Source organism: Lolium rigidum, chromosome 1 (genome assembly GCF_022539505.1).
Source record: "Lolium rigidum isolate FL_2022 chromosome 1, APGP_CSIRO_Lrig_0.1, whole genome shotgun sequence".
Classification (NCBI taxonomy): Eukaryota; Viridiplantae; Streptophyta; class Magnoliopsida; order Poales; family Poaceae; genus Lolium; species Lolium rigidum.
The window spans coordinates 3,211,427-3,231,930 of record NC_061508.1 but is presented as its reverse complement, the minus strand read 5'-3'; the positions used below and the strand labels follow the sequence as shown (position 1 = coordinate 3,231,930).

At 42.7% G+C, this 20,504-nt stretch overlaps 1 protein-coding gene and 1 pseudogene across 1 annotated transcript; one reads left to right on the top strand and one right to left on the bottom strand.

The window, feature by feature from the left end:
* The first annotated feature begins 11,225 nt into the window (after positions 1 to 11,225).
* LOC124703247 (pentatricopeptide repeat-containing protein At5g16420, mitochondrial-like) lies at positions 11,226 to 13,517 on the top strand. Its single transcript, XM_047235473.1, is given in 2 exon segments — positions 11,226 to 12,196; positions 12,198 to 13,517. Coding segments are annotated over 2 exon segments (1,617 nt in total). The 3' UTR covers positions 12,844 to 13,517.
* Positions 13,518 to 14,655: 1,138 nt separating this feature from the next.
* On the bottom strand, positions 14,656 to 18,814 carry LOC124684826 (annotated as a pseudogene).
* Between the last annotated feature and the right edge of the window lie 1,690 nt (positions 18,815 to 20,504).

Genomic DNA, 20,504 nt, shown 5'->3' with positions numbered 1-20,504 from the left:
TTCATCGAAACTGCTTGTCAACACCTTCTGCTCCTCGTTGGGTTCGACACTCTTATTTATCGAAAGTACTACGATACACCCCCTATACTTGTGGGTCATCAAGACTATTTTACGGCGCCGTTGCCGGGGAGTGAAGCGCTATTGGTAAGTGGAATTGGTAAGGGAAACTTTTACTTGTACGTGCTATTTTTATTTACACTCTGTTGCTATAAATCATTATGGAGAGGTCTTCTCTTGAATTCCTCTTTGGGAAATCTACTACTACTGCAAGGGTAGTGGATGAGGCGCCGAGGTGAGAGCGAGGTTCCATACAAAATACCTAGGAAAATTATTGAACGTGTTGTGGATAACCGCTATGAAGGGGATGGAACTGTCCATCCTGGTGATCATTCTACTGTTTTTACATGAATTATGCGGGTTATTAAAATGTGCGAGTATTGCTATGGATGAAGTGAGGAAGAAACTATTCTCTATATCGTTGTCTGGTAAAGCAGCGCACTGGTATAAATTGTTGAAGAATAGGGATTCTCTTAATTGGGAGGACATTGTGCCTTTATTTTATTCCAAATTCTATCCTCCAAGTGAAATTCACAAAGATCGGAACCGCATATATAATTTATGGCCTCATGATGGAGAAAGTATTGCCCAAGCTTGGGGAGATTGAAGTCTTTAATGCTCAAATGCCCCATTCATGAGCTTCCTGGTAATATTATTATTGATAATTTCTATGCAAGATTGTCTTTTCAAGATAAGACTTTGCTTGGATACTTCTTGTTACTGGAACATTTACACGCAATGAAGAAGAGTTTAAAAGGGACCTTCTTGATCGGATCCAGGAGAATGCTTGAAGGATGGGAGAACGACAAAGATAGAGAGTCGGGTATAAGCTTTGATTATAAATGCATTGAAGTTTTTATGGATGCTTGATAAATTTCGTAATATTAGTGCTACTTATGGTCTTGATTCTCAAGTCGTTGTAAATCTTTATAAAGCTTTTGCCTCTCACTTTGAATTGCCTAGGAAGAATTTTGATAAGTATCATGAACCATATAAAGATAAAATTGATCCATCTATAAATAAATGTGCTATAATTGAAGCTGTTGATCATATTCTTCCCGAAGCTTATATTGAGAAAACTCCTTTCCCTGCTAAAATGAAGGAGTACTCTGTTATATCTAGTGCGGTTAATAAAAGTGCAAAGAAACCTATAGAACACGGAGAACAAATTAAGGTTGAACTTCTTGTTGCAATAGTTAAAGATCTTGTGGCTGAAAATGTAGAAGATGGTCATATTATTTTTACGTGAAGATGCTTCTAATATTGTTTCGCATCCTAATAAGTCTAGGAAAGCTAGTGTTCCTATGCTCTCTGTTAGAATTGGTGATCATTGTTATTATGGTTTATGTGACATTGGTGCAAGTATTAGCGCCATCCCTTATGAGCTTTATACGGAGATCATGCATGAAATTGGTTCTTGTGAACTTGAAGATATTGATGTGGTTATTCGGCTAGCTAATACAGAAACTATCTCTCCTATTGGTATTATTCGAGATGTGGAAGTTCTATGTGGTAAGATTAAATATCCTACTGACTTTTTAGTACTTGGTTACTGCTTGCTAGTAAGTATTGTCCTATTATTTTTGGTAGACCTTTCCTAAATACTTGTGGAGTCAGTTATAGATTGCAAGAAGGAAAAGATTATGACTAAATTTGCTTGGTGAATCTTATGAGTTTAATTTCTCTAAATTTGCCAAAACTCCTTATAAAGCTGATTTGCCTAATAATGATTTTAGAGTTGAACAATGTGCGTCTATTGCTCTTGCTCCTAATAATCCTTTGCAGCAACATTTGGAGAATAGTGAGAGTGAAGTCTTTAGGGAAGAAAGAAATGAGCTTCATGAAATCTTCCTTCGTCAACCTATTCTTAAACATAACTTGCTAGGTTGAAGATTTAGGTACAACACCACCACCAAAGGAAGATCCTGTTTTTGATTTAAAACCATTGCTCGATAATCTTAAGTATGCTCATATTGATGATAAGAAAATATATCCTGTTATTATTAGTTCTAAGCTTTCAGATATTGAGGAAGAAAGGTTATTGGAAATATTGAAGAAACACCGAGGAGCTATTGGCTATACTCTTGATGACTTGAAGGGGATTTCTCCCTCTATTTGCCAACATGCTATCAATATGGAAGATGATGCAAAGACTGTTGTTGAACATCAACGTCGTCTAATTCCGAAGATGAAGGATGTGGTAAGGAATGAGGTATTAAAACTTCTTGAAGGCTGGTATTATATATCCTATTGCTGATAGTAGATGGGTTAGTCCTGTGCATTGTGTTCCTAAGAAAGGAGGAATGAGCTTGTTGTGCCTAATGATAATGATGAGCTCATCCCTCAAAGAGTAGTTGTAGGGTATAGAATGTGCATTGATTATCGAAAAGTTAATAAGGTTACTAAGAAAGATCATTACCCTTTACCATTTATTGATCAAATGTTAGAAAGGTTGTCTAAAAATACTCATTTTTGCTTTCTTGATGGTTATTACGGGTTTTCACAAATTGTTTGTTAAAACTAAAGATCAAGAGAAAACCACTTTCACTTGTCCCTATGGAACTTATGCTTATAGGCGTATGCCTTTTGGTTTATGTAATGCTCCTGCTACTTTTCAAAGATGCATGTCTGCTATTTTTCATGGCTTTTGTGAGAGTATTGTAGAGGTATTCATGGATGATTTTTCTGTCTATGGGAATTCTTTTGATAATTGCTTGCAAAACCTTGATAAAGTATTGCGAGAGATGTGAAGAAACTAATCTTGTTCTTAATTGGGAGAAATGCCACTTTATGGTTAATGAAGGAATTGTATTGGGACATAAAATTTCCGAGAGAGGTATTGAAGTTGATAGAGCTAAAGTTGAAGCAATTGAGAAGATGCCCTATCCTAGGGATGTTAAAGGTATTCGTAGTGTTCTTGGTCATCTTTGGGTTTTATAGGAGATTTATTAAAGACTTCTCTAAGATTTCAAAGCCTCTTACTAATCTTCTTCAAAAAGATGTACCTTTTGTTTTTGATGATGATTGTAAGGAAGCTTTTGAAACTCTAAAGAAAGCCTTAACAAGCTGCTCTGTAGTTGAACCTCTGATTGGAATTTACCTTTTGAAATTATGTGTGATGCTAGTGATTTTCTTAGTAGGTGTTGTTCTTGGACAGCGAGTAGATAAGAAATTGAATGTTATTCATTATGCTAGCAAAACTCTTGATGCTTGCTCAAAGAAACTATGCTACAAGCTGAAAAAGAATTATTAGTTGTAGTCTTTGCTTGTGATAAGTTTAGATCCTATATTGTTGATTCAAAAGTTACAATTCATACTTGATCATGCTTTGCAATTAGATACCTTATGACAAAGAAAGATGCTAAGCCAAGGCTTATTAGATGGGTACTTCTTTTGCAAGAATTTGATTTGCATATTATAGATAGGAAAGGTGCTTGATAATCCTGTTGTTGATAATTTGTCTAGATTGGAAAATATTACTTATGATCCTGATTCCTGTTAATGATAGTTTTCCAAATGAACAATTGGTCTGTAATAAAGGTGAGCTCGCGAGATAGTCCTTGAGTACGGCGATTATGCTAACTTTATTGTATCCAAGTACTTGCCTCCAACCTTTTCAGCTCAGCAAAGGAGGAAATTCTTTTATGACTTGAGGCATTATTTTTGGGATGACCCACACTTATATAAAGAAGGAGTGGATGATATTCTGCGAAGATGTGTTCCTGAATATGAACAACAGGAGATATTGAGTAAATGTCATGGTAGTGTTTATGGAGGACATCACGCTGGAGATAGGACCGCGCAAAAGGTTCTACAATCAGGTTTTTATTGGCCAACTCTCTTCAAAGATGCATGGAAGTTTATTTTATCTTGTGATGAATGTCAAAGGGTTGGTAATATCTCCAGACGCAATGAAATGCCTATGAATTATACTCTTGTTATTGAACCATTCGATTGTTGGGGATTTGACTTCATGGGTCCTTTCCCTTCTTCGGAAGGTAACACTCATATACTTGTGCATTGTTGATTATGTTACTAAATGGGTGGAAGCCATACCTACAAAAAGTGCTTGATGGTGAGACCTCTTTAAGAATGCTTTTAGATATTATTTTTCCTAGATTTGGAGTTCCTAGATATATTATGAGTGATGGAGGTTCTCATTTTATTCATGGTGGTTTTAGAAAAACTCTTGCTAAATATGGTATTAATCATAGAATTGCTTACACTTATCATCCTCAAACTAGTGGGCAAGTAGAATTATCAAATAGAGAGATTAAATCTATCTTGCAAAAGAGCGTTAATAAATCTAGAAAGAAGCTGGGCTATTAAATTGAAGGAAGCACTATAGGCTTATAGAACTGCTTATAAAAATCCCATGGGTATGTCACCGTATAAAATGGTTTATGGGAAAGCTTGCCATTTACCTTTAGAACTAGAGCACAAAGCTTATTGGGTACGTGAGAGAACTAAATAAAGATCCTAAACTTGCCGGTAAGAAGAGATTGCTACAATTAAGTTCTCTAGATGAATGGAGAAGTGAAGCATATGAAAATGCTAAACTCTTTAAAGAGAAAGTTAAGAAATGGCATGATAGAAGAATTATTAAAAGAGAATTTAATGTTGGAGATAAAGTCCTATTGTATCGGTCTCGTCTCGGATTTTTGCGGGGAAAATTACTCTCAAAATGGGAAGGACCATATGTCATTGATGAGGTGTATCGATCGGGAGCAATTAAAATTAGCTCTCTGCAAGGTAATGCCACACAAGTGGTGAATGGACAAAGACTCAAGCATTATATCTCGGGTGATTCTTATAATGAAGATGTTGATGTTATTCAAGTGGTAACTCAGGAAGCCTTCATCAAAGGCCAAGTTGACAGTCCTGCAGAGTCCGACTTTGAATAGGTAACAGTTCTGGTAAGAAAAAGTCCGCGTTTAACTTTCCGAACAATGTTTTTGCAACTTCTGAAAAATATGAAAAATTACGAGATCGAAACGGAGTGGAGGAGACGCACGAGGGAGTGCCCCCACAGGCCGGCGCGGACCCCAGCTTGGCCGCGCCACCCTGTGAGGAGGCCGCCTCGTCGCCCCTCTCCGATCTGGTTCGACCTGGTACTTTCCGTTTATCGAGAATTTTTTTGCTATATAATCCCCCGGACCCCTGGAGGTCCGTATATCGTTTTCTCGACGTGTTTTGTTTCGAGTTGTTTCTGCCAGGATCGACGTCGGATCTAGAGCCACCATGTCTTCGTCGGGAACTCCGAAGGACAGCTTCCTTGAAGACGTCGTCAACCGTACATGAGCGAGTTGAAGATGCACCCCAAGGAATTGTTGCTCGTCAATGGGGAGTTGCGGATTGAAGATGTCGGGGTCCTAAGGGAGAAGGAAGCTTGGAAGACGGGATGGAGAAGCTAGAACAAGAGGTCTTTAACTACAAGAAGATGGCTGAGCGTGAAGTGGACATCTTCCACAAGATCGTGTACGAACTCATTGATGAACACGAGAAGGAGGCGCAAAGCTGTGGAACGACATCCTCTCGACTTCACGACACCACCAACAAACTCCAAGCTCAACTCTATGATGTTCGAGAATCAAAACTGTGAGTATAAAAACAGGTTTAAACACATAGGCTATGCTGCTAGTTTCAGGATCCCTGAGACCAAGATGTCGTTTGTTGATGGAGAGCCTCTTCCTTGGAAGTCTGATGATGGGAAGAGTTCACCACCTCCGGAGGAGTAATTCATCATCGGTATTGGCATCCCCTTGGTTTGTTCCAAGCTTGGGGGAATGCCGCGGTATCACATCATCACTATCTTTTACCTTTTTACTTTCAAGTAGTGTCATATCATGAGTAGGGAAGTTATCATATAAGATGTGTTGCGGTATGGAAGTATCTCTCTTTAGTTGGTTATCTATGTATCCCTTGGTGTGAGTTATCGTTATGGAATATTAATGAGAAGTCTTATCATTTACATATTGCACATCTTATTTTAGTTTGCAATCTCTATTATATGATTAATCTTGTTGTTAGTATTGGTATCACTTTGGGAGCATTTGAGTAAATCTATTTGGTTTTGGCAAACTTAGCATTGGTCAATAGCAACAACACTTTAGTTTTAAGTAGAGAAGAGGAAATACATGTAGATATGTTATCATCTTTCTTGTTAGTTCCTAGCTTAGTATTCTGATGTTAAAATTGTTTGTGCTTACAAGTAAGATGCATGATTGTTTCTATCACATGTAGATTTGTTTGTTTCCCTCAACTCTTATGCTTGCTAATTAACCTTGCTAGCCAAAGACTGTGCGAGAGGAATACTTCTCGTGCATCCAAACCCTTAAACCAAACCTATGCCATCGGTGTCCACCATAACTACCTACTATGTGGTATTTCCCTGCCATTCCAAGTAAATACTTCATGTGCTACCTTTAAACAATTCAAAAATTATTACCTCTTATTTGTGTCAATGTTTTATAGCTCATGAGGAAGTATGTGGTGTTTTATCTTTCAGTCTTGTTAGGCGGCTTCCATTAATGGACTAGTGGCTTCATCCACTTATCCTATAATTTTGCAAAAAGAGCGGCAACGGGGTTCCCAGCCCCAATTAATCAACTTTCATTAATAATTCTCTTCACATGTTTTGCCTCGATTCATCGAGTAAGCAACTTAATTTTGCAATAGACACTCCTCCATGGTATGAGATTGTTGGAAGGCACCGAGGACTCGGTTAGCCATGGCTTGTGTAAGCAAAGGTTGGGGGGAGTGTCATCCTTAAATAAACTAAAGTACATGTGTAAACAAAAGAGAAGAGGGATGATCTACCTTGCTTGGTAGAGATAACGTCCTTCATGGGAGCCGCTCTTTGGAGGTACTGTTTGGCAAGGGGGTTAGAGTACCCGCTACCATTCGTTGACAACAACAAACACCTCTCAAAACTTTACTTTTATACTCTCTATATGATTTCAAAACCTAAAAAGCTCTAGCACATGATTTAATCCCTGCTTCCCTCTGTGAAGGGCCTGTCTTTTACTTTATGTTGAGTCAGTAAACCTATTTCCCTCCATCTCAGGCAAGCATTTGAGTTGTTGTGATCAAACCATTTATATTGTGATCTATTTCATCATGCCTTTTACTCTTACTTGTTTAGTACAAGTTTTATCTCAATGAATATGGCTTTGAAAGTTATTAATGATTATGAAGAGATTACAATGATTGAGTATGCAAGTTTACCATAAGCTTTAATATGAGAGCGCTGCTCAATTGATGAGTATAATCTGTTAGCTTGTTCTGCGACCAAGAACAAAGTTTGCCATCACCAATTATGATTCCGTATGCACCTTTATTTGTGATTACCTTCTACTAGTTTCAAGTTGAATTATATGAGGAAGTTGTTTACTAGAATGTCTTGTGTGAATGAATATGATGCTTCTTGTCCGTATTTTATTTATCGACTCTTCACTCCATAAACATGTGGTCTTGTTTACCGAGTTCGGTTTCGCTTGGGGACAAGCGAAGTCTAAGCTTGGGGGAGTTGATACGTCCATTTTGCATCACTATTTTATATCATAATTTGTTGTTATTCATTGATATATTTCATATTTGGAGATGATACTTATGTTATTTCATCTATTTTGCATGTTTCATGATTATTTGGAGGATCGCGCACGGAGCCGGGATTCTACTTGGAAAAAGCACCGTCGGAATGCAATATTTCGGAAGATCAACAATTGACGGAAATTATATGAAAAATCCTAATTTTCCGGATGACGAAAGGGAGCCGGAAGGGGGAGCGAGGGGACCGAGGTGGGCCCACCTCATAGGCCGGCGCGGCCCAAGGCCTAGCCGCGCCGCCTGTGAGGAGGGGCCCACGCCCTCTCGCCTCCTTTTCTTCGCGTATGTCTTCGTCCCGAAAACCTAAGCCCCGGAGGATAGTCGCGAAGAGTCACGGCCGCCTGCTGAGGCGGAGGAGCATCGGAGAGAAAAGAGCTCTCAGGCGAGCTGAAATCCGCGGGGAAATTCCCTCCGGAGGGGAAATCGACGCCATCGTCACAGTCATCGAGTGGATATCATCTCCATCATCATCACCATCATCATCATCATCATCATCACCGCCATCTCCACAGCTGCACCTCGTCACCGTTGTAACAATTTGGGTTTGATCTTGTTTGTTTGATAGGGAAACTCTCTCGGTGTTGATTTCTACTTGTTATTGATGCTATTGAGTGAAACTATTGAACCAAGGTTTATGTTCAGATTGTTATTCATCACCATATAACCTACGATCATGTTCCATATGATGTCTCGTGAGTAGTTTGTTTAGTTCTTGAGGACATGGGTGAAGTCTAAATGTTAGTAGTGGAAGTTAAGAAATGGCGAGTTGGAAACAAGTAGAAAATCGTTTCAAAAGAAAGTTAAGTAGTTGGATAGGAAAGTTATTGTCCTAAGGTGCACTTTTACCATTAATTCTATGTATCTTGATCTCATGAATGGTCATACTAAGTATCTTCACAAATATATTTAGAAAATAAAAGTTTCACTGAAATTTAATATTTGCATGTGGTTTCTTCATTCCTAAAGTATTGCTTACCAAGGATAATCTAGTCAAAAGAAACCGGTGGTGATACGACATTTTGTTTTTGCGATAGAGAAGAGTCAATTCAACAAGAGGAAAAAAATGTTTGGCGTATAGTGCATATGATGTTGTGATGGTAATTTGGTTATAGATGGCGAGAATTGTGAATGCCCACTATGTGGACAATGACAAGTTCATGAAAGGCAATGTCGAGTTAGACCCCGATGATGTTGTGATGGTGTTTGAAAGAAGTTCCAACTATGCCGAGGTTGTGGAGAAAGTAGGATTGAGTTGAAATGGATGATCCCAACCGATGACATAGAATTGGAGGGAAGGTATAATGTTTCCTTTGGTATGCACAATCGTTGGAAGACAATGAAGCTCATCTCAGATGAAAGGTGGAGTGCATACAAGGAGGTGGTGGTCGAATCGCAAGACAAGGCTCTCGAGTTATTTGCCACAAAGAAGGTATCGTCGCGGCCGCACTTGGACTTGAACCGGCGTGCCTCCCCAGTTCGTGGTAGGAGCCCGTTTGTTGAACCCGATGTTGACATCTCAACAAGTAGTCCCCCTTCGATGACCCAAGATGCCATGACCCAACAAGAAATCAGCCAACCACCAAGCCCGATTCGCAATGGCAATTATGAAGCAATGGAAGAAGATAATGATGACTACGAGGGCGACGGGTCCGAGGGTGATCCCAATGACAATGAGGTTGGTGATTTGGATGTTTATTGTGTGCAAGAGGACATGACCATGAAATACCGTATAACCGATGCTACGCATCGGAATCGGAGGATGAAGGTCCCGAGGATGAGCTTGATGAAGAGGGGTTAACGACGAAAGAAGCCGAAATTTTCAAGAAGGTAGTTGGCCGGGATCATCAGATACCATTGTTCCGTAATCTTAGTCCTGCAGATAAAGCCGTGGTAGATGGTGGTGAGACCTTTGTGCTCGGACCAAGACCAAGTTCGAAGCGGGATATGAATCACAAAAGGTATGGGATCGAAAATGGAGTGAAGTTTGAAACCTTGTTGAAATTTCAAATATGGGTCAAGGAGTATGCGGTTAAGTATTTCCTTCCATTCAAGGTGGCTCACTCAGACGTGAAGAAGCGTTACACGGTTAGATGTGAAGATGACCGGTGTCCATGGTTGTGCATGCAAGATCATTTAAAGGAGGGCCGCCATGGCACATATCAAGTTGTGTTTCGACTCATATGTGCGAGGGAAAGGACCTCGATGACCCGGAAAAGAAAGATGTTCACCGGCAATTATCATCCAATTTTATCGCTTACAAACTATCAAATAGCATTAAGACACTCCCAACAATGACAATCAAGCAAGTCATTGATACAGTAAAGTCACATTTCGGTTATGAGGTGAAGTATGGGAAGACATGGAAGGCGAAGCAATCCGCATTTAAAATGTTGTACGGTGATTGGGAAGAGCCATACAACCGACTCCCTCGGTTGTTGGGCGCGATGGCGGCTACCAATCCGGGGAAGTATCATGTGGTCGAGCCTTTTGGGTAGAAAATTAGAGAGTACAAATGTGCAACGGTCCGAATATTTTGTCATGCATTTTGAACCTTTCAGCAATCCCTAAGGACATTCCAACACTGTAGGCCAGTCATCTCAGTTGATGACACTTTTCCGACCGGACAATTCTAAGACAAAAAGCAAACACAAAATGCCTACAATAATGTTTGAAAACTAAGATAGGTGAACAATAATGCCTACAACAAGTTTTGCCATCTACAAAATAGTTATAAAAACCAAATGCATAATCAATAAGTATATCAATTATAATCTTCACATTACAAGTTTATCTAGATCTACAATACCAAGCTCTAACCAATATTGACAACAAATTATAGTCACATACCATAACTCTAACTAGCAAAATAGGTCAATCTAGAGGATAATGAAAATGTCAAACTAAAACTAAATCCGCAAGACCACACAAATTTCGAAATTTGTGATGATCTAGGGTTTCACCAATACTACAAAAAAATTGGTTCTAATGAGACAAGATTTTTGAATAAATTTGGTGAGATCAAAAGAACATACGTAAGGGAGGGATGGAGACCAAAATCCATCAAAAAAATCTTCAGATCTAAAGGATTTTGTGAAAGGATTTGAGAGGGGTGAGAGAAGTGGAAGCGCCCTGGTTGCTTCCTGGTCGGGGTCTGAGGGGTAAGTGGTAGGTGGAGGAGATGGGAGCGGCCCACACGACTTTGAAACTTAACATATTTCAAAGGGTAACACCGTTGTCAGGGGATTGAACTTCAAAAGGATAGTGTCCTTGAGAAGGCAATTGACCTCCTAAATTGTGGGCTCCGCCTCGCCACGCTAGCACACGTTCAGCACCACTGCTAGCGGCGCTACGGAGAAGAGGGTAGCGCCCCGAAGGAAGGCCCTACTAAAAAGGGTCAGATTTTGAATATTTTTCAAAATAAAGTCAAATCGTGCTGAAATTTGGAAGAAAAGGTTAAATTTGTCGAAATCGAGTGGCTTTAACGGGCGAACCTGTATTATTGATGCCGGAAAAGCCCGGTGGTTTCTGCGTTTCCTCTGCTTTCCTGTACCCCCGCCACCATGCCGGTGCGACGCTGGACGGCGCCGCCGCTTCTCGCCCGCGCCTTCTCCGCCGCGGCGCCGGCCGCCAGGACCACCGTGCCGCTCGCCCACCTCGCGCATCTCCCTTCCTCCCTCCCGCCGCCGTCCCACTGCACCGTCACCCCTCCCGTCCAGCCCTGGCCGCGCCGCCTCACGCCCCGGAGCTTCTCCCGCCTCATCGTCCGCCTCCCCACGCCGGAGCTCGCCGTGCTCGCCTTCCGCCACGCGCTCTTCCACGCCAACCCTCCCCTCCCGCCCTCCATCCCCGTCTTCGCGGCCGTCCTCTCCCGCCTCCCCGGCGCGTCCCCGGACCTCCTCCCGCCCGTCCTCTCCGCCCTCCGCGCCGCCCGCCTCCCGGCCTTCTCCGACCGCGCCTTCCTGCCCCTCCTCCGCGCGCTCCCGCCGCTCCCCTCCCTCCGCCTCTTCCTCTCCCTCCCGTCCTTCAACTCCCACCCCTCCGTCCGCTCCTTCAACGCCCTCCTCCACTCCCTCGTCGCCGCGCGCCGCCTCCGCCTGGCCGCCGCCCTCTTCCGCGCCGCGCCCACCAAGCTCTACATCACGCCCGACCTCGTCTCCTGCAACATCCTGCTCAAGGGCCTCGTCCGTGTCGGCGACCTCGACGCCGCCCTCAAGGTCCTCGACGAAATGCCCGGGTGGGGGATCGTCCCCGACGTCGTCACCTACACAACCGTCCTCTCTGCCTACTGCGCCAAGGGGGATCTCAAGGGTGCGCAGAAGCTATTCGATGATATAATCGCCAGTGGGCGTAGGCCAGATGTTACGATGTACACCGTGCTCGTCGATGGGTACTGCCGGACCGGGAAGATACAGGATGCAGCTAGGATCATGGATGAGATGGAGGCATCTGGGATGCAGCCGAATGAGGTTACATATTCAGTTGTGATCGAGGCATGCTGCAAGGAGGGGAAATCTGCCGAGGCGTGCAATTTAACGCGAGATGCTTGGGGCAGGATACACGCCAGGCACACCACTAGCTGCTAAGGTGGTCGATGTGCTCTGCCAGGACGGAAAGGCAGGGGAGGCGTACCAGATGTGGAGATGGATGGTGAAGAAGAACGTGCCGCCTGATAACACGATCACGAGCACATTGATCTACTGGTTATGCAAGAGTGGAATGGCTCAGGAGGCAAGGAAGCTGTTTGACGAGCTCGAGAAGGGGTTCAAGCCAAGCTTACTGACTTATAACTCACTTATTTCCGGTTTATGTGAAAATGGGGAGTTGCAGGAGGCTGGTCAGGTTTGGGATGACATGGTTGAACGGAGATATGAACCAAATGCCTTGACCTATGAGGCTTTGATCAAGGGGTTTTGCAAAATTGGGAAGCCAAATGAAGGGGTGGCAGTATTTACAGAGATGGTGACAAAAGGGTGCACCCCAAGTAAATTTATTTATCAAGTTTTAGTCGATAGCCTATCTGAGCCAATACATGATGATATTGTTGGCAAAATTCTTGAGACTGCGGCTTTAAGTGGTCGGGATTTCTTGGATGGTGATTCTTGGGAAATCTTTATCAGGAAAGTGTTGAATGCAAGTGATACTTGGAACAAGCATCTAAATTTAGTGCTAGATACATAACCATGTGGTGTGCAGACCATGGCTAAAAGCCTTAAACTTCTTATTTTACCCAGAGTAAACCTCAAGCTGTTTGATGAGCTCATGAAGGAGGTTCATACCAAGCTTGCTGAGTTGTGTGAAAACAAAGAATTGCAAGGCTAGTCAGGCGTGGGGTTACATGGTTGAACGTACAAGGATCTGTACTAAATACCATGACCTATGAAGTGAAGCTTTGATCAAGAGATTTTGCAAGATGAGGAAGTCAAATGAAGGGTTCATCCTAAGCAATTCTTGCCAAGTTTTGGTTGATTCTTGATAGCCTTTCTGAACCAGTAAGTGGTGTGGCAGAATTCTTGAAACTGCAGCCTTGCTTCTGGGATATCTTGGATTGCTGTTGTTGGGAAATATTTACCTGGAAAGTGTTGAGTATTATACTGTCATACTTCGGACAAGCATCTCAGTTAATTGAATATATAACCACAAAGTCTGTACACTGGCTGCAACCTTTTATTTCATTCCTAGTATTTGGTCAGAGAGCCCATTGACATTCATCTCCCACTTGGAAATAAACATGTTATCATGTTTTCTCTTGTTGACTGGGACAATCGATAGACTTGTTGACTAGTCGCTGATATCTATTAGGTTTGATGATCTGTATATATCAGCTTACATCCCCTAGAATTAATAACGCAGAAGAGGCACGCATGATATTTGTTCATTTTTGTTTTTACTGGAGTATGTGTTTAGCCTGGAACCAGATAGCTGCCATAAGAGCATGTATCTTAGGAAATTTGATAGCTATGAGCTTTCCATTTACTGTTTTCATGATATATATTTTTCTAAAAGGGAGGAGATCAGAAATATGGCTTTGATACAGGCAATCTTGTTCTGCACATCACGAACCAATGAAATGGGGACGTGGATCAGACTTTTATATTATTCTGCTCACGATCATCCTGTGGTGCTCAGTGCAAGGCTGTGTTGTTTTTTTCTTTCCTGCTCTGGTCCTCCCCCATCTCTGTCTGGACCTAGCTTCTTGGAACCATATCAAGATAATGAAAAGTTGTTGCTTGAAATTGTTGCCACTCCAACAGACCATGGAAACCAACCACATTTTAGCATGCATCATACATCACACTTCAGTTGTGCATACTGTGTCTCCATGATTTCACTATTTCTCTTGACATAAAAATACAAATTATTATACTGTTGCACAGATACATTCAGAAATTTATTCCAAAACTCATCATGTATAAAGAAGTTTAGATAATTTGCCTTCAGAGGTAGACTCGTGGCTGGACCAAAGAACTCAAGTAAATGACAGTTGTCTCAAGGGCACATATGATTCAGCATCAGTACATAAGAATACTTCTACTTTGACCTTTTTCGGCTTTAACCTTTTTCTGGTTCCAGCAGTTGAGTATTCAAGGAAAAAGATTGAGATGTCAACAGAGAGAATACAGTTGCTTAAGGTGAAAGAGGAAGAGACAATGCAGTTATGTACTGGGAGCCTGGGAGGTATACAGATTGAACATTGTGGATTCTTTTTTTAATATAGAGTTACAACTTGCAAGAGAGTAAAATTATGTGTATCCTTCATGATTCATGTAATACAGCAATGTTACATTAAAAAAATTAAGGGACCAGATCTTAGTTTTTCTCCATCATGTAGTACAGACTAGTCTCTATGTCACTTCTGTCTGGATAGTAAGAAATCGTAGTACTACCTAGCAAGCAAGACAGTGCAGTCATACAGTTACTTGTAAGAAACTGGAGTTATATGAAATTGCAACTCGCAAGTCATATACTACGGAGTACCTGCTATCACTAGATTTTATAGATTCGAGGATGACTTCCTTACAATCTAGAATTGTACTTGATTTGACAACAAAAGGCTGTTACCACTAGAATTCTTTCTAGGAAATTACTAAAATTGCTGCTATGAATCTTTCTAAAACTTTGAACAGTGATAAAAAAATGTTTTCATCTTTGTAATGAACTCCTGCAGGGTTTTCCAGAAAAGAGCATTGAAATAACACCAATTTCATCTCTGAAATGGTATGAAAATAAACATTTATCAATTACAATGATCCCAGCACGCTCTTTGACTCTTTCCAGTTTTCCACATAGGGACTGCCAGACATGAGGAGATGATCAATTGTACACTGGGCACCCCTCGACAACTATACCCTTAGCAGTGGGGCAAGAGGCAAGGGGGCATCCATCCAATTCATTGCCCCACCAATTCAAATTGATGTTCTCCAAGCCCAGGCATAAGTAAATTAGGACGGCCATGAAAGCCAAACCAGCATCCAGTGCACCTGAAAGCAAATAATTGTGTCGCTCCCACCAGTCTCGTCGATATCTATAGACCACATAACCTGACAGAAATCCAACTAATATCCATGTGATGTAGTTGACTGCGGTAGCTGGTGGCATCTGGCCGGTGCTACCTATCAAGATGGGCATGTTGATAAGTAAGATCCAACTCTGGCGTGGGAATGCCTTGTGCGCAAACCAGACCAGGAGTGGGGCAATGGCTCCCCCAAGAAGAACCAGTTCACAGCCGAGTAAGATCCCAAGTCCCCAAATATTCGGCGTGGGCTAATAAGACCCCAAATGACTGATGCATCATAGAACACATGATCACCAGGGCAGGTCCAAGGGCTGCCTGCTGGGAGGAGCTCAGTGTCGCAAATGTTGGGGATTGTGTCCATCAACCACCATGCTGTTCCAAGGTACACAAATGCTGCAATCAGAGTTCCGACCACCTGCCATGTTTGAAGAAGTTCGTTAGTGAGACAATATGACAATACCACGTGTGTATGTTTGTGGTAGAAATGGCAGATCAATTATTTGATTAATAAGCTTACCTGAGCCATGAACATGGTCCTTGGTGGAATCTTCATGTAGTGGCCCAACTTAAAATCTTGCAAAAATGTCAGAGCTTGGCTCATGCTGATGTAGCCATATACCTTGAAGCACATATTTGCGACAGGCCGTCCAGGATACAAGTACCCCATTATATATTCTGTGATGATGTTCAACCCCGGAGTCTGGATGCAATGAAACAATGAACTGCATGAAAGTGGTGCTCCGGAGTTGTATGGCATGATATGCAAGCTATTTGGAACTCATACCTGGTTTGTAGTTGCTGTGATAATTCCAATTGGGAGGGTAAAGAAAAAGGCAATGGCACATGCAAGTAATACACCCCACCAGGGCAACTGGAGTTGCTCGATGTAGTATTCACAAGCAAATACGGTGATGGCAATGTTAGCAATAAGGATGCAGATGAACCACCACTCAGGGACCTGCTTATATCTCCTCATAAGTTTTGTGTGTACATCCACCCTCTTCTCTTTGAAAGCTGACCTACTTAACTGCCAAATTTCACTGCACGAAAGCACCATGATTTTTAGTAGCTGCTGCCATCGTATCATTGTGCAAAACTTCAACTTTGGCAGAATTTACCTTCCGTGGAAGAGGAGGACATGAACGATTGTCGCGGTAAGGGATGCGAAGCCGACACCATATGTAATAGCGAAGAAAGTGCTGAGGTACAGTGGACCATTCTTCTCGTACGCCATTGTGTCAAAATGGAACTGGGAGTCTATGATGCTTGTGATATTGTACTTTTGCCCAGCCTCAGTGAAGAGCCCATCGGAGAAGATGGGGAAGTTCTGCGCCTTGTAGAAATTAAACCAGTATGCAATGGGTGTGATCACATACATGATGATGAAGAAGCCTGCAGCAAGGTTTGCTGTGGCGAACCAGGGGCTGGCAAGAGGGCTCCCGAGGTACGAGGAAACAGATGCCCAGTCGAGACCGATCGAACCGATGCCGAGGCCGTATAGACCTGAGCCGAGCTGCTGGGCGAGCACGGAGTTGGGGAACACCCAGCAAATCCAGGAGAGGGAAGTGAGCATCTGGAACAGGTAGCCTGGGAAGATGTAGTACACGAAGCTGCAGATGAACGCCACCAGGAAGAACTGGCTGCGTGTGAAGCCGCCTTTGCTTCGACTTTCCTTCTCGTGAAGTGCCCTGCTCAGAATTTCCAAGCCTGTTAGAGAATTCAGATTCAAATGTGCAGGTGCGTTGTATTTAAGACCTTTCAAAGGCTATTTTACCGCTGCGCCCATGAAGATGTTACATGATCATTATTGTTCCATCAGCCAAAATGTCCTTTCAGGGTTCAATTGTTCAAGTTGGTGCCTCTTTAAAGAAACCGAGCTTACTCTACTGCCGTCTTCAGCGACTAGATATAACTCGTAGAAGCAAAAAATTGCCTAGTTTTGTTATGCTTTGTTTGAATCTTTTTTTTTTCTTGTACTGAATTTACTGAAACAAAGCTCGCTATCTAAACTTGAGACCGAGAAAGGATATGGAACGTGTTTCCTGTTTCTGTTTATTTTACATCTTGATGAAAGAAATACAGAAGTGCATGGCCATTTGTCATTGTTCCAACCAGCAAATGACCAGCGACATTGTGCTACACAGGAATAATGCAAAAAAAAAAAGTGAAGATGGTCTGCAACAACTTGGAAATTAAGTCTAGTTGTTGGAAGGCTTCAGATCGGCTTGGTGAAAGTCAAACAAACTCGATCTCATTTCTCAGTGAGCACATCACGTGGATCACGTTCCGGCATGAAACCTGAGCTGCTGCTGTGTGGTCATGTCATTGTCAGTGCTCCTAATTCATTTTCATCAACTTTATATTCTAGACAAAAATATCAGTTTCATTTTCTTAATTAGAGGCCCCAGACTGAGATTCTAACCAACCAACCAATTTTGTGGCCCCTTGCATGATATGGTTTGATGTAAGCCAAGGACACAGGTGACGTTTCATGATCCATGACAGCTAACTACTGGTAAAAATCAAAAATATCAGAGCTGCTATACTTGCTACTAAGCATGCATAATTTACACGCATCGCTCACGAGCACGTCATGAAATGTACGATTTTGTTAGATATTTGAAAGAAAGAGCCAATGCTAAATTTGCCATCCACGGTACACTAAAATCCGACGGCTCGGGGTTGCGCTTTCTCAAAGAGACTAAAATTCCTGATGTTAGCTCCTTACAATTTCCCTTAATCTTAAGCATCAATTAGGCAATCATCTACTCCTAGTAGCCAGCATGAGTACAAGATGACATAGTTAAATAACAATGTTAAGAAAATGTGTAATGTGATTAACTGATTATTATTACTACAAGTTACAGGTTCAAACTAGTAAGTCGCTTGCCGGAGAGGACAAGTAACCAGGAAGCGTGCGTACCTGAAGAGGGAGACCTGCACGAGGTTGGACGGCCACCACATGGCCGCCGGCTCCACGAGGTACCGCCGGAATATGCCCGCCCACCCGAAGCCGAGCACCTGCGTGGTGAGGACGACGAGGAGGGAGACGAAGAACGTGAGCTGCTTGCCGTAGAAGACGCGGACGGCGGTGACGACGTGGATGGCGTACACGGTTCCCGCGCCGGCGTTGGCGAAGATGGTGATGAGCACGTGCTCCTTCACGTTGAAGGGCCCCGGGTTGAGGGTGAACTCCCACCGCCGGCCGCGGAAGAAGGCGCGCTCGGGGAGCGTCGCCGCCATGAGCCTGCCGAGCGGGACGACGGCGATCTGCGCCGAGATGGCGGTGATGGTGAGCGGCTCCTTGCGGTACCAGAAGAACTGGTTGAGGAAGGAGAGCACGAAGCAGGACGCCGTGCCGAGCACCCACATCCGGAAGGTGAGCACGGGGGTGTCCGGGTCGTCGCCGACGGGGACCGTCAGCGCCACCTGCTCGATCGGCGAGTTCTCCTCCTCCTCCTCGTCGGGCTCCGGCGGCGAAGACGACGACGACGCCTCGTGCGCGCCCACGAGGAGCGGGGCGGTGATATGGTGCTCCTCGAGCTCCTCCTCCTCTTCTTCGTCTCCTTCCTCCCGGCCTTGCCGTTCGTGGCGGGAGGAGGCGGACGCCATGGCTAGCTCACGCCGGCTGAGGGACGGTCGTACGTCTGCGGCCTGCCTGCCTGCCTGGCCTTCTTGGGTCCTCTCCTTCCTCTTCTTTTGCTGTAATGTCGCTGCATCGTTTTGGTAGTATTATTAATTGCTCTGATCTCTTTCTTATTTGTCTGAGATATGGATGTCTCTCCAAATATCAGTACTGTCAGTTTGGACTTTGGAACTCCGACGACGAGATCTCATCAGCTGACACGCGACGGACACTTGATAGTTAAATATACGCACACGCAGATTCACGATCCATGGTCAGCGACTGAACGATGATTGGTTGTTGTGTGCAAGTCGATCGTAGTAGTACGTGAAGTAAATTAACCCCATGGGAAGGCTGGCTACGTAGTGGGAGTAACATGCATGTAATAGCATCGCGTATTTAGCGTTTTGTTGTGATATGGACGTCTTAATAAATGAAAAAAGAGAGTGATATGGTAACTAGCTATGTTACTGCATAACTATCACATACCTCAAGCGAAGATGAGTCTACAACATAATAAATGATACTAATGCATGACACGCACATATAAGTTCACTACCCACTATGAATGTAATAGCCTAGGCTCAATAACATGGCGTATGTTACTTAATGCTAAGATAGTCCCACTATGACCAGCCGAAGGATGAGTATGTATTTGTGTGTCAACACCGAGAACTGAACTTGGATGATTTTATTATCAGGGATGCAGATAGTACTACTATGCATTGCTTGGCGGGAACCAGACAATGCACCCACAAGCATTTTTAACAGAGTGAGTAACTAGCTCCATCACCAGGCATGTTCCCGGCCAGATTCAGTGTACGGATCCTGTGGCGCAGCCTGAATCGAGATGTCTACCATCCCAGGCGAAGTACAACTGCAAAAATGTATGCTTCAAATCTTTCAATAAACCAGGATAACCTTCCACATTTTTTTTGAATGGCTACCATTACTCCGTTCGGTAATAAATGTGTCAACTGTACGACGAAATTAGTATTATATTATGAAAGTACAATTTAAGATTGATCTGGTGATATTAATTGGGTCTTGGAAAGTTTGGTTAAATTTTAAAAATAGGATAAAAACTAAACGTAGACGTATTTCCGTACAGAGTGATATGTAAGAAAACAGAGCCCCAGAGCCTAACTTGCAACGCACGGTAAGATTCTTCCGTTTCCTGTTTTGGTTTCTTGTTTCTAGATGCTTTTCATTTTTTGGACCCTACTTTCTTGTTGCTTGCTTTGTTTTTGTTGGGGTTGTAAGGCTCGTGTTATCTTGATGCTCCCTTCTACAAGACGGCACGCATTTGGTACATATCCGTCTAAGAGGAAAAGGAGACGGCACATACAAAATTGTTGCACTTTTTTTAGGATAGCATGTTGAAGCCCTGATAATTTCACATGTATAACTATTTTTTGTCTGCCCATTGAAGTATCTGACAAAAATTTCAGCACAAAATAAGTTTAGCGAAAGACAGTTGATCACTCATCTCATGAAACATGATGTTCACCTCTCTTTTCATTTCTTTAAGTTAATGTCTGAATGTACTCTTCTACTTCTCTACGAGTTCTCTACTTTCACGAAATGCTAATCTGAAAAGCCAGAAACTGCAATCCATGGATGGCTTGGAAAGTTACTTTGCTAGCTATATACTCCAAACAAGCATACAAGACAATGTCACACAATATTCATGTGAATATT